Here is a 15,471-nt window from a genome sequence, read left to right on the forward strand (position 1 = left end):
TTGACAGAAGAATTGGAAAAACTACTGGCCCGATATTTATGAAACTTAGTCGAAGGGTGTTACTGTACTACCCAGAAATATTGTACTCTTTACTGTACTACATTACAGCTAATATTATTTTTACTTTTAGTCCGAATTTTCATTTTACACATAGGTTAAGTCTACTAAAAAGATGTATACAATACTGGTCATGTTAGATGTCTACTAGTTGTTAGAGATCTTAGTTTAATTATTCTTAAATATTCGTAAGAGGACACATTATGCTCAATTTCAGGTACATAATTGCATGTTGTGTCTCTACTGTGACATGTCTCCATGTTTTAATGTTCAAAAAGCTCTTTATTTTTCTCATACTGCCTGTGCTGGAGCACCCCTTTTCACCCTCTGTCTGAAACCAGGGGGGGACACAGGGATTTCAGCCTTTTCAGATCATTTACATGCACAAAAACCTATAACACACTACAGGAATAATAATAGGGCCTCTTTAAATATTTGTGTTGTTTATTTTACTATTATTATGAATTCTTTCTACATTTAAACAATATAGCAAACAGTATAGCAATATAGCAAACAGCTTATACTCTGCCTAAAGGTTCACACTTGGTTCACACACATTATCTTTGTGTTGGGTGTTTGTGTCTGCTCACTGCACACTTATGACAGCCTGTTATTACAGCTGTGGCCTCTCTGTGATGTCAGCGCTGTCTTGTGTGTCTGCTCCAGCTGTTTTTGTTGAACCCTCGGTCCCCTCTCAGTTTGTCTTCCCACACCAGGAACCAAATCTGCTCGAATGTATACTGAGGCCTTTTCTCCCGTGGAGAGAAAAAGCTCCCTCTTGTCCAAAAAGAAAATCACTTTGACCAGTTTGTTTACTTTGTATTATCTCCAGACAGAAATATGACCTTCACGTCTTTAGCAGAGACACTTTCTTGTGTGTCTGTGCAAAGGCTTACAGATGCATTCATGCATGTTCACACGCATACAAATACATGCACAAATACAGTGGGAAATGTGTTCCTGCTTCCCTCTGCTCCTTCTTGGTGGTATCAAGTTAAACAGTCAGTCAGCATTTGGCTCTGGGAAGCTGTTCTTGCTGTGGGAGCTCCTCCCTGTCCACAGACTGGAATGTGCTTACATGGTTGGAAAACTCAAACCAAGGAGGGAGCAGAAAGAGACAGACGTGCAAAATAGAAGAGAGACATGGAGACATTCGTCTGTATAGAAAGAGTCAAAAAGGTTTGAGTAGTCGAAGGAAGTGAAGTTAAAAAACGATTTAGCGGATTTCTTTACTCTGACTCCCTGCACCAAAAGAGAACCAAAGAGAAAGCACAAAGAGATTAGGTGTGAAATAATAGCTAACGCTTTGGAAAACAATAACCAGAGTATTGGCAGAATGATTATTCTTACAGGAAATTAGGCTCAATGGGAAAGGCCTTAAAAGGAGCAAAACAAGGCTTAGAAAATAGGACTGGGTTCAGCCAGCGTCAGTGAGATAAGGAACTTGGAGCAGGGTGGGACTGACAGGAGGAAGTGGCACCTAGGTGAGGGCCCTCTGTGCGGAGCAGTACCTGTGTTTCCATCCTACTTGTGAAGTGAACTGTACAGGCTGAAGGCTGACTCAGCACTGTCGTCTTCAATAGGCACACTATCAGAATCAGAATACCTTTATTAGTCCCACAGAGGGGACATTTACATTGTTACAGCAGAAAAGAGCCAGAGACAGCTTTATGTTACCGAAGAAGCATGCATACAAAAGTGTTAAAGATAAAAAAAGAAATTATAATAAAGAAATTACACCTTTTACAAAAAGACACATCCTGTAACAGTTCTGAGGATTTAGCAGCCAGGTATATATTGCAGTTTTAACGGCATATATATATATTGCACATATTGCACCATTGCTCCATTTACCTTTGGAGTCGGAAGCATTTGTGTCTTGGGTACGATTGATTTTGAAGATGTCGCCTTGAATTCCATCTGTTATCTTATATATTTGATTCATCTCATTTTGCAATCCTTTTCCATTTGATGAAGTGTGCTCCATATGATAGAGGAAAGGCGACCGTATGGGGCATGACTGTAAATTATCAATGGTACGTCACGCTCTGACACATTTTTAGGAAGCAAATAATATGAATGGATGCCAAATGATCTTTATTGTAGCAACTGAAATGCATTTTTGTTGCAGAAAAACAGAAATGTCATCAAAATCGTTGGTCTAAAATCGACCTTTGAGCTCTCTTTTTCTTTAAGGTCCCCTATTATACTGTTTTCATTCAAAATCAAAGGTCTCAGATATATAGAAAACATGTCTCCGAAGTGTTTGGCTCCAAACACCAAACAGATCATTGCAGCATTACCCATAATCCCCTCTGTTTCCGCCCTGTTTCCAAAGTGCTGATTCTCTGTCTGTTACTTTAGATGAAAATAAGGAGCCCCTCCCCACGCCCCTCTGAGAGAGATTTGGTTACAAAGAACTCAATGGTGCTCTAGGAGGAGACTCAGGTGATAAGGTGTGGGGGGGGGGGGTTACCTTGGTTGGTGATTGGCTAATGGTTACACAAGACAACAAATCGTTATGACATCATAAAGTGACCAAAATCTGATCAGCTCATTTTCAGACAGGTTTTTATAGAAATGGATCAGGACAAAAAGAGAGAGAATCTTTGTTCCTGAAACTTTCAGAGTCTCTTTCCATATAAAATACATCAAAATGTGGATTTTGCACAATAGGTGACCTTTAATGAACTTTTAGTTAAGTCCTATCATCCCCAATATTCTGGCCTCATTTAATCAGCTTATTGCTTATGAAACCTAATGATAACAAATCATAATAAAAATTGAACTTTTTTTTAATTGTGATGAAAACCATCTTAGTAGTTTGAAATGTTATCTTGAAACAAAAACAAAACTTTTTTTGAGTATTTGTGCATAGATTTGCAAACAATTGGTCCCTGATAACGTCCCTCAGGATCTACCATTAGCACCACCATTAAAGCCACATTGGGTGTGGGGTTCATGATGTAGGTATTTTCTGTTGACAGCGTTTCAATTGACTTCATTACACCTGTACCATCCTACTGGAAAACCAATCTCTGCCTCTATTTGTGTAGCACGATCTACGCTGACATGAAAACTGAAGTAGGTTATTGAGTTGATTAAACAACAGGAACCGACCCTATTCATTAAAGAGATATTCCGTCATGTTCTCCTTGATAATTTTCTATTGAGAGAAACAAGCTCTCGCTCTGTGGTGATGACTCACTCGTCGAAGTGACTCAGCCGGCTCCCGATTGGCACTGATCATTGTGCTTGTCCTCTAATTAGCTGTTCCAATAATAGATGAGGAAATGATTTTTCAAGAGGAATACCACAACCTGATATGGATGAGGTTCAAAAATCTGTCAAAGGCTTTAATTTAGTCTCCACTTCAGTGTGAGATGTTCTCTTGAAGGCTCGCATCATTCAGAGGGGAAACGGCTTAAAGGAATATGTATCCTCAGTTTGGAAACGCTTGCAGAGTGACCTCTCTGTGGTCATGCTTATCTAAGAAACACTTGACCTGGTCCACAAACAGCTGATGCCTTTTATTTTTCTGCATGCTGTGTGCAGAGTTCTGTGTGTCCACTATCAACAATATGAATGGCAAAAGTGAGACCACAAAGTAATATGTTTGTATGCTTCTGTGACAAGTGTGTGTGAGGTTTAGGGCTGTATTTAGTAAAGTGTGTGTCAAATACTGAGTGCAATTGTCCAATAGGCTGTTTGTTTAAAACCTGTTGTTGTTATGTTGCTAAGTTCCACCTCTGGACCATGAATAGCAGCCACATGAACACACCTTTTATTCTAGTGAATCAATCAGTGAGAATATGTACTGTAATGTTGATAAGATACTTTTAATTTGCACCCTCTCCTTAAGGTATACAGTATATATAAATGTGGCTAACATGCTTTAAATTGTAGTTGTCTATGCTTTAAAATGTGCAGTATATCAGGATTTAAAGTGGCTCAGCTGTGCAGATACACAACAAAAAGGCAGAAAATGAATATACAGATGAATGTATTAACGGTGGAGAATATGAGGAATGGCTCACATGATGTGCGGAAATGTAGCCCACAGTGTACATGGGAGGGTTAAGCGTCTAGTACAGGGGTTTCCAAACTACGGCCCGGGGGCCAAATGCAGCCCATGGGCCATTTTGAATCGGCCCTCAGCTTAGGGCTGCTCAATTAATCGTATTTTAATCGCAATTACGATTTTGCCTTGCAACGATTATGAAAACAACATAATCGAAATAAAACGATTTTTTAATTTATTGTTAAATGTATTTTAAAACAATTTTTTTTATTGGTTTTTCAGTTGAATTATACTTAAAGTTCAGGGTAATCAACTTTTAAAAACACACTGTTCAACATTTTTTTTTCAGTAAATGGATAATCGTTTTTAATAATCGTGATATCAATTATTGACTCAAATAATCGAGATCACGATTTTTTCCATAATCGAGCAGCTAATTAAAAAAGTATAATGAAACTTGTACTTGTCTTATATTGTACTTCTTAAATATATATGTACAAATATATGACACAGTATTCATGTGTTAATAAGCCCATTTTCCAAATAAATTCAGTCAATTAAAGTAGAAAACATTTTCTAACAAATCTAAGTTGATAAGAAAAAAGCCCAATAACTTATTTACATAACTCGCTTGAAATATACCCTTCATATTTCCTCTTGTCATAACAAAATATTGCCAACAAAACAAATTCAACCCTTTGGAAAGCTGTGATGTAGGCTTTTTTTTCAAGCATCATTTACCTACATTTGATTGATTCTGCTAGCTTATAACTTGATAAGGCGATATACCTCACCTCTAGTGAGCGGCCCAGCCCTTCGTATGTTTTTCCGTTTGTGGCCCTCGGAGAGAAAAGTTTGGACACCCCTGGTCTAGTAAGTGGATGACATACTTGTGCACAACATATGTTCTAACCTCCTCTGTTGTGATGTTGTGCTCCAGAGGTGCCGCTGGTCCTCTACCTGTTCCTGCTCATCTCCCTGGTGTGGCTGTGGGCGGGGCTTCACATGAGCTACAGGTCTCTGTGGATGCTCATCCTCTTCGTCATCTTCAACTGCCTGCTGGTGAGCTCACCGTCTTGTCTTTCTGTGTGTTTGTGTACGATACGATACGATACGATACGATAATACTTTATTGGTCAGATCAAGTCTGAAATTTGACTTGCATCACATGAAAAACAAACAACAAACATTTAACATAACAGCACAATCAGTGAGAGAAAACATTTTCAATTACCTTTTAGCGTTCATTTGATCTGGGATTTAGCTCTGTCTGCTTGCTTACTTCTCTACTTCTTTATTAATTAGTTCATCCTGTTTTTTATCGAGACACTTCATCAACAGCAGCAGCTTGCATTTTCTTCTATGTGTAGTTAAGAAGCTTAATTTGCTATTCATTAGCGTCCTTTTTAGTGTCATTAGGCGCTTTCACACCGCAGTACTTTTCCCACAAAGGTTCATGAGAACTCTTTAGTTCTCATGAACTAAGTACAGATCGCGTTCACACCGGAATAAGTCCCTGGAGGAGGATTAGGCAAATGAAGCCGCTGACGTCACTTCTTCTTCTTCTGATTTGGGTTTACTGGCAGGCCGCAAACAACTTCACGGCGTATAGAGAGGCAAAGTCCCTCCCCTTCCGGTTGACCTCCATGACAGCCGTCACGTTGGCACATTTCACTTCTTTCTTTCAGAATGAGTCGAAAAGTATTAAACGAGGAGAAAATCACTACAAGTCTGGACATGTTGAGAGCTGTACATACACACAAGGGGAGTTAGTCGGGACCAGGATTCTGGGATTTGTAGTCTTTCTAGTTGCGTATTTTTCATAGTCTTATATTTCAACAGTTTTACCACAAACTGTGACTTTTTTGACACGGAAATTATTATTTAAGATTGACAAACATCATATGTGTAATTCGTGGCACAATTCAAACGGGATCAAAAGATAATCTTTCTCTCTCCATTGACTTCAATACAAACTTTTTCCGAAATAAGGTCCCATGAGTCCCACCGGAAGGGGAGGGACTTCACCTCTCTATAGAGATGCAACTAGAAAGACTACAAATCCCAGAATCCTGGTCCCGCATGCTGGCTCTCACGGACCGACTAACTCCCCTTGTGTGTATGTACAGCTCTCAACGTGCCCAGACTTGTAGTGATTTTCACCTCTTTTAATGCTTTTCGCCTCATTCTGAAAGAAAGAAGTGAAATGTGCCAACGTGACGGCCGTCTTGGTGTGTGGTGCGAGACGGGAGATGTAGTTCATTGAGCGGTTTCACACAAAATAAGTGTTACTTCACAGTTTTACGACACATTTATTTATTTTTGACTTGTAAAATTATCTTTTAAATTGACAAACATCATATTATGTGTAAGTCGTGGCACAATTCAAACGGGATCGAAAGGTAATCTTTCTCTCTCCATTGACTTCAATGCATAACTTTTCAGAAATAAGGTCCCATGGAGCTCCCCCGGAAAGGGAGGGACTTCGCCTCTCTATACTCTATACCCAAAGTCCCCGGCCGGAAGTCCCCGGAGTTGGGGACTGGCTTCAGTCGAAGCTGCTGGGACTCCCAGCAGCTTCGACTGAAGCCTTCCGAGTAAATCGCCAGAACGCTGACACCTCCTCATCTCCACTGCTCCCATGTTTTATTTTGTGTTGCCATAAGTTAGTCTCTCTGCGTTTGTGTGCTGGGCTAATGCTAATGCTAATAATGCTAATGCGAGGAAAATAAAATGGCGGCTTCACAAAACTTTTTTGGAGTTTTACAGGGCGTGGTTTCCAATCAGCCCAGCCAATCAGACATAGGAACCTTTTTCTCCCACGAATGTCCCTGTCTGACGGAAAAGGGGGTAAAAAGGTTCTCAAGAAACTAATTTTAGTTCCGGATTTTTTCGGAATGATATCGGAACTAAAGTGGGAAAAGTACTGCGGGGTGAACGCGCCTATTAGTGTTTTCATTAGCTTTATCATCGTCACACATTTAAGCTGTCATCTTGTCCCGGGTGCAGAGTCATTTGATGAAACTGGTCTACAAGTGTTTTGTAATGCACCCCTCATGCTTTTATTATGTTGTTTTTGCAATTATAGCTTTTTTCCCCTTTTTTTTAAGACATTCAAGGTACATTCTCTATTACCTCCAAGCCAAATGTTTTAAAGCTGTGCTCACATGGGGATATGAGGCTGCTACAGGACACAATAATAATATCAGGATTTCATTCTAAGGACACTAAAACCATGGTGCTTCCTGCAAGTCACAACAAATAACATATTGATGATTTTGGCTTATAGACAGGTGCGTGTTTGGTTATATATACATCTGTTGATGTTTTGTTGACTTGGCTAGCGAGAGAGTGATGAAGGCTTCTTTATCCCACTTTGAAGCCCTGCTTTGATGTGCTGGCTGAGGCAAAAGAAGAGCCTCAGGGGAGGGAGAGGGAGAACGAGAAGGGGAGAGAGAGAGAGAGGGAGAGAGAGAGAGGGAGAGAGAGAGAGGGAGAGGGAGAGAGAGAGAGAGAGATATCACTGTGTCCCATATCTCTGAAGCCTTCCTCTCTCTCCTCTTTCTGTTTGTTGTCTCTTTGCTCCCTACTCCCTTCATTTGCTGGAGTTAAAAGAGATAATGGGCCAAAACATCATTCTTTCACCAAATATATCTCTCATCAACTGGAAACTCCCAGACATTAAAACTGATATCGAGCATAACAAAACAGATAATCATTTTGATGCACTCAAGTCACTTTCAGTTTGGATTTCCATTTCATTCAAGGTCAGAGAAAATGTTAAAGGTCCCATGACATGGCCATTTCTGCTGATCATATTTCCATTGTTGAGGTCTACTAGAATAGATTTATATTGTTCAATGTTCCAAAATGACATTGGTTTCTCATACAGCATCTCTGTACAGCATGTGTATTCACTCTCTGTCCTACACGGCTTGTTGGAGCTCCTGCCCCCCCCTCCCTGCGAGCCCAGTGTGCTCTGATTGGTTGGGACGTTGCGAGGCTCGTTGCTGCGAGGAGCGGACAGGTTTCCGGGTCGGCGATACAGCGAGAACAAGCTAAACTCATCCTGAGCACACACAAACACTCACAGCCGAAGTAAAAACAATAAGTGTGGCTTGATATTGAGTAAGAAAAAGGTTTATAAGCAGGGCTGCACATAACTGGTGCATGCGCACCTCCGCCAAAAAAAGAGCACCGGGTCATTTGAAAAAAGGCGCATTTGCGCACCAACATTGAGAGAGAGAAAGAGGAGAGAGAAGGGAGAAGAGAAAAGAGAAGAGAGGAGAGAGAGAAGGGAGAAGACAAAAGAGAGGAGAGAGGAGAGAGAGAAAGATATTTGCGAGTTGCATATGAACTCAGGGCCGGCCCGTAGCACTGGCGTTATAGATGTTCGCCTAGGGCGCCAGCTCTGGGAGGGAAAAAAAAAATGTTGACCGTTGGTGCTCATCCTAATTTTCGGCCTTGATGTAACAATATTCATAATTAAGTAAATGTAACACCCTTTTCACCCCGGTTACACGTTTCATTTGATGGGCGCTGTAAGTGATGAAAATGGGGGATGTTGGCTTATCTGGCGCCCGCAGCTCACAGCCAAAGTGCGAGTGAGCGAGGGAGCGAGGGAGGGTGCACCGGTTCCGGCGCTGTTGTTATTAGAATCTGATGCTAGCTGCTCTGACGGATATAAGAAGAAGATGTTTCTGCAATAATGTGGAGGGAGAGTCCTCTCCAGTCAGACTGAGAGGCTGATACTACAGCTCAGTGAGGTAAAGGACTCTTGAGTGTTTAGATAGTTCACTTTAGTCTAAGTTATCTCAGTGGGTCTCAAACGTTTTGATCACAATTTATGTAAACACATATTTCCAAGGCACTCCTTTATAATTATTGGGATAAACAGGTTTGAAATCATTCCAATGTATACTATAGGTTAGTAACCAAAAATATCCTTTAAAACTGGAAAGATAAAAAAAAATGCATAAATAAATGTTAAGGTAAAATAAGATATGAATGAACAACACAAATAAAATAAGTTACATTCATTTGTTATTGGCTATGGTAGGTTATTGGTTATGTTCACATACTTATTTGATTACATCCACTTGTCTAAGATGACATCAGAGACTTTCGACCCAAACCCAGCTGTTGACTTGTGGATGCAAGCAGCTAATCGCAGACTCAACCAGAGAGGAAGTAGTAGGCCTAGATCATCAGCTACCATGTCTGAGAGGAAGACAGTGAGAACAGTCAGGAGGGTAGTGATGACAGCTTGTAGGATTACTGGTTGTGCTAATGTTGTCTTGTGTTCACCTCTGCATGTGTGTTCTGTGTTCACCTCTGTGTGTGTGTTCTGTGTTCACCTCTGCATGTGTGTTCTGTGTTCACCTCTGCATGTGTGTTCTGTGTTCACCTCTGCATGTGTGTTCAGTGTTCACCTCTGCATGTGTGTTCAGTGCCGTGTGTCTGGCAAATAAAGTCAAGACCCCCTCAAAAGTTACGGTTTATTTCATTTTAAGGATGAGCACCAAGCAACATCTCCAGGTGCTCCTTTGAGAACCAGGGCAAAACATGTATGTGCACCCCTGGTTATAACGCTGTGAGAATGGGTCTGCGGAGAGCATTTCTCCGCCATCCCAACTCGTCTATTACCAGCGTTCAGGGAGCTCTATGCAAGTCAATGGGGACTCCCTGCTAGTTAGCCAAGGGATCCCGGTGTGTGAGGTGCTCTGTGGATTGGTCCATTTGGGTCATTTGTTGTTGATTTGGATGTTCACACGTCACAGAACCCAGGAAGCAAACAATGGAAAATGAGAAATCTCCAACGAGGCGTTCTGGGGCAGCATAGACAGGTATTTTCTGTGTTTGAGTTTTACTCGCTACAGGCTGTACTTTGAGGGTTTGTGACTCTGCAGATCATTCACATGCAGAAAAACCTTCATAACACACAAGGGGACGGTTAATAACCGGAAAAGCTTGACATGGGCCCTTTAAATAATGATGTTGTTATAGAAGGTTGACGCGTAGAGTTTGTCAAAGGGTTGACCTACAATCTTTGAGCAGTTTTGACTTGAAAGCGCTGTACAAACACTTTTAACTTTACTGTAAAGCACTTAGAACCTCAGATGTAAAAGACAGAAGAAGAATGTGTCTACTCGCCAACTCTCTTCGGTACAATAGACTATTTTCTTTCATGCCTTCTCTCTAAATGTTGCGGTCTCTTCAGTCTTCCTCAGAGACACCGTCTGCCTGTAAAGTGTGTCATAACAGGTCTGTGCTAACCGGTGGTGAAATGTGTTATCCACATGCCAAAGACAACAGTGTTGCACTAAAGTAAACTTCTCCCGCTGGTGAAGTGACTAATGACGAAGAGTGATGTCAATGTGGACGGACGATGTCGCACTTCACACTTCTTTATGAGCTCCAATAGAGTTTGTCTGACTCTATGACATCAGGTGGTCAGTTTCTTCAGCCGACCAATAGTGTGGAGGTGCTCTTTACACTCAGTGGTCATTGGTTGTATCACCAAGTTTATAAATTACAGGATATAACTTCTATTTACGAATCTGTAACACACACACTCATTTTGTCCTGAGGGTGACCACTCATTTCTTAGATTCTGGATTTTGTTGTGCTCTTACTTGTTTTTTACAAGGAACAACTCCAGATTTTGGCTAATGTGAAAAACCTGCCTTAATCCCGTAGAAGCAATTGAAGGATTTAGTTGTTTTCCGTTGTGCGACATACCAGCCTTTTATAGTCCGGTTGAATCGAACCCTGGTGCGTTTAGCCGCTTGGTGCGGTTCGTTTGGGTCGGTGTGAACGCAGTCCGAGACTTCTTAAGTGAACTAAACAACCGGACTCTGGTCCGCTAAAATAGGTGGTCTCGGACCGCTTGCTAGTGAACTCTGGAGCGGTTCATTGCTGGTGTGAACATAGGAAGCGTAGTATTTACGTGTCACAAGAACGCGGGTGTCTTCAAAATCGTTAGCGAAAGAGTGAAGCAGAATGAAGTGTTGAACAGTGTCGTGTAAAGTAAAAACAACTATCAAACTAAAAACTATACATAAAAGTCAGAGCCACCTGCCGTCAGAGCCCTCCTCCTTACTGTAGAACGTCTCTCATTATATGTGTTATAGTGTTTTGTATCGCACGTTGTCTGATTATATAATCATATATGCCGTTGCTGTTGATAAAATCTCCAGATTAACAGCAGCATGAGAATAACCTGCCGATACTCCATGGCGGAGGCTCCGGTAGAAATTGCCGGGATTTGCGTTTTTACCCCCTTAATGTCTGACCAATTGTTGAACAGCATTTCCGAACACATGACTTATGTTTACAGTTTATAGTCCATTTGAGTTTTGCTGTGTGAACCAAAACGAACCTTCTGAAAAATGAAACAATGTAACAAACTGTCGTCTGGTGTGCACCAGAGAAGCGAACTATTACGGCCCGTCCACACAGCGGCGTGCGTTGAAGCTTCCAACGCTTCTGCCCATTCACTTTGAATGGGGTGACGTCACTTTTAGCCGAACTGCATCGTGGGAAGCGACGCGGAGCGTTGCTGGCGTGGCTCGCTGCAAAAGTTGAGCAATGTTCAACTTTTGACGCCTCGGCAGAAGCGTCAGCCAATCGAATCATATGCCAGTACAAGCTCTAGCCAATCTAACCGCTGCTTGTGTGTCAGGGGCGGGAGATTCATGTGATTGGTTGTTGGTCAAGTGTCAGACACGCCCGCCGGCAAGCTTCAACGCACGCCGCTGTGTGGACGGGCCGTTAGGTGTGAATCTGGTGTGAATGCGACCATAGATTCCTTCATTTTCAGTTTCTTTTTTTACTTTCATTTTTCTCTTGACTGAGATGAAAATGTTGCATTAATCTTGAAGAAAAACTTCTTTTGTTCATTTTGTAGTGATTTGAATGTGTTTGATGAAGTCCCAGGAGCCTCTCAGTTTTGTCCTGAGACCATATATTTCCTAGATTCTCTAACATTTTTACTTTTATTTCCTCAAAGATCCAGCCTTTAGCCTCGAGGTAAACCCCAGATTAATCTCTTTTTATCATTTATAGTGATTTATGTGCACTTAACTTTTACTAAGTACCATGAGGTCTCCGAGTTTTTTTTCCAAAGTCTGTTTTCACACAAATAACATGTGGGTATACACACAATCTCACCTAAATTACCCATCAACTACCTTTCTACTGTGAGGAGAAAACACAACATAAAAGAGCCTCACGCCGGCCTAATAGATTACCTCCCTTTACAGCTTGCCCTTGGCTTCAGGCAAAACTAATGGCGACAAGTTAACCCTCGCAGCCACGTTTTCAATCTCAGCATTCACTGGAAGAAAAAAACAACTTTGGCAATTGATTTTAAATCCTCGCTCGTACATTGCAGCGTCCAAATAATGATGGATTCATCTGAGTGGAACAGACAGGTAAAGGTCCCCAAAGCTAAAGTGCATCAAGGACATCGATTAGAAGTAAACAAACTCGTCTGACCCAGTTTTCACAAAGCACCATTTTGCCTGGAAACTCCATGGACTAAGCATGGTTTCAATTAGACGTGTGTGTGTGTGTGTGTGTGTGTGTGTGTGTGTGTGTGTGTGTGTGTGTGTGTGTGTGTGTGTGTTTTATGAGGAAAACCTAATTTATTTGGCTTTGAATGAGAAAGGGAAAGCAGTAAAAGAGCTGGTATGTTATTGTGGCATTTCTATTACGATTAAAGTTTAAAGGTCCCACCCATGTCATGGCCATTTCTACTGATCATATTTCCATTGTTGAGGTCTACTAAAATAGATTTAAATTGTGCAATTTTCAAACTCACATTGGTTTCTCATACAGCATCTCTATAGTAAGTGTATTCACCAGGTATTCACTCCGTGTCCTAAACGGCTTGCTGGAGCTCCTGCCCCCTCCCCTGTGAGCCCAGTGTGCTCTGATTGGTCGAGACGTTGCGAGGCGTGATGATCTGGCTTACTGGTGTGGTTTCCGGGTCAGCGATACAGCGATACAGCAGGGACAGCGCGAAACTTATCCTGAGCACACACAAACACTCACAGCCGAAGTAAAAACAATAAGTGTGGCTTGATATTGAGTAAGAAAAAGGTTTATAAACACTGTGAGCATGAGTCTTAGTTGAAACGTTACGCTAAAGGTCCTGGTGTGTGAGGACCTCCGCGGATTGGTCCATTTGTTTCTTCCGGGAACCGCATGACGTCACTTGGTTCCCGGAAGAAACAAATGGAAAAATAAAATCTCCAACAAGGCGTTCTGGGGCAGCATAGACAGGTATTTTCTGTGTTAGAGTTTTACTCGCTACAGGGTGTACTTACACAACAGAGCCGGCCAGCTAACCAATCAGAGCAGACTGGGCTCTGGTTTCAGACAGAGCTGCTGCAGCACAGGCAGTATGAGAGGAAAAATAAAGAGCTTTTTGAACATTAAAGCATGGAGACAGTAGCATAAATATAGGGCCCCTTTAATGGTCAAAAAGGAGTGTGTTGAACAACTGTAAATATAAGTATTATCCTGTAATATTATACAGGCTGTTTCTGGTTATTTTTCCAAAAGCTGCTCCTTTAAACATCTCATCATTTATTCAGGTCTTCCACGCTTATATTTTCCATTTTGCCTTGAGGTTGGAAGTCATTATTCTGCAGCTCTCTGTTGCAAAGTATAGAAGAGCAGTTGTTGTTCTTTCCTTCATACAGAGAATTTTCCATTAGGAGTTTTTTCCATACTCACCTTGTTGTTATTGATGTGGTTGTGTGGCACATTTCCCACCAGCTGATTAGTGAACACCATTAAACAGCTGCAGATGTTACAGCTGTGCACAACAGTGTTTGTTTTGCAGAGGAAAGATTAGGCTTTGCTTATTGAGCGCTGTGTTCGTAGAAAGCAACCTGCGGTCTGGAGAAGGGTATTCGAAACTCATCATCTTTTAGACTTTTTTTAAACACAGACCACAGATTTTTCTTCTCATATTCCTTCCATCTATCGTTTTCCACTCTGGATCTACATCTGTGCCACATCTTGCTGAATTAGACGACAATAATCGAATCTCAGCAGCACCATGCCTCATTATCTCCTCCTGTGGCGCCTCCTCTGCTGGTGAACTCTCAGTCAGAGACATCCTCAACGGTGGAGCGGCACCACGCTCCATTACAATCCAATTCAACCCCGAGCCTCCTCATGCAACCTTTGAAATGGCCTATAAATAGGGCACCGGATATCTGTGTTTTATATGGAAAATAAGACCCACGTGTCCACACACATCAGCTGTGTGAAGCCTGCAAAGGATTAGTATTTAGGGGAAGTAGGCTTAGAGAATTATCTGCAGGCAACAGCAAACACTCATATGAGTTAGACTTTGTGGGCTTTATTTTCTTAGAATTACATGAAGACTTTGTTCTTCTCCTTCACCCATCAAAGACAATCTGTAGCTATATGTTTCTTATTCCCTTTTTGTTGTATAATAAGGAATCAGAAATCCTTAATTGCCACACAGCGGGGGAATTGCAGTGTTACAAAGCAAAAATCAAAGGGAAAATTAGTAGACGATTATATAAAAAAAAGACCATGCATACGTAAATAAAATAAGAACAAAAACATCCAAGTTGCAGCAATATGAAAATACATAAATAATAGTAAGTGAAGTAGCGGCCAGTGAAAACGTGTAAAATAACTTTAAAGTATTTTTAAAGTAAAATCACTTTATTATAAGATAATAGTCTTTTGAACATAAATAAATAGATTTTGTGATTGGTATCCTAATTTTTATGAGACAAAAGTGTACACTCCTGGATCATTGACTTCCTATTCCATGTTTGCCTATAAGTCATAAGTGTATTACAAAGATATAGTACATAGGTATTGATTAAATATGTGCTTTACTGTATAAAACGCCTCTCTGCGAACTTCTAGTCCAATTTTAGAGATACATGTAATAAGGCAGACATGGTCCTCTTTGAAGAAGACAAAATGTTCACTATTTTCAATAATGCGTTATATCCAGGAAACTCATTTTGCAGAAAGATATCTTCAAACAGCCGTCCATTACCAAAACTTTACATTGTAACATAATGAAAATACATATTTGTGCTTCTTTGGCCATTTATTCCTCTACTTGTAGCATTGTTACTTCTCAAAAGTAGTGTTGTATTCAGAAGTGGTGCACCTCCTCCAATGTTCCTGCCCTCATACAGCATAGCATTCCTCATGGTCCCTCTTTTGTACTTTGTTCAGCCTTCCCTGACCTTCCTGCTCTCCTTCTGCTCTGAGCTTTCCATCTCTAAAGACGTGGCCTCTCCACTGACCAGGGAACAGTTACATAACAGACCTGTGGTCGTAAAGCCTGTCCCTCCGGCTGCACATAATGATCTGTGCTAATCAGT

General features: G+C 41.2%; 1 protein-coding gene across 1 annotated transcript in view; it reads left to right on the plus strand.

Moving 5' to 3' along the window:
- adgrv1 (adhesion G protein-coupled receptor V1) overlaps positions 1-15,471 on the plus strand; it is a 181,614-nt gene that overhangs the window by 139,159 nt on the left and 26,984 nt on the right. The window contains 1 exon segment of the mRNA XM_034238439.1: positions 5,019-5,140. Coding sequence (XP_034094330.1) covers positions 5,019-5,140 — 122 coding nt within the window.

This window comes from Gymnodraco acuticeps, unplaced genomic scaffold, assembly GCF_902827175.1.
Source record: "Gymnodraco acuticeps unplaced genomic scaffold, fGymAcu1.1, whole genome shotgun sequence".
Classification (NCBI taxonomy): Eukaryota; Metazoa; Chordata; class Actinopteri; order Perciformes; family Bathydraconidae; genus Gymnodraco; species Gymnodraco acuticeps.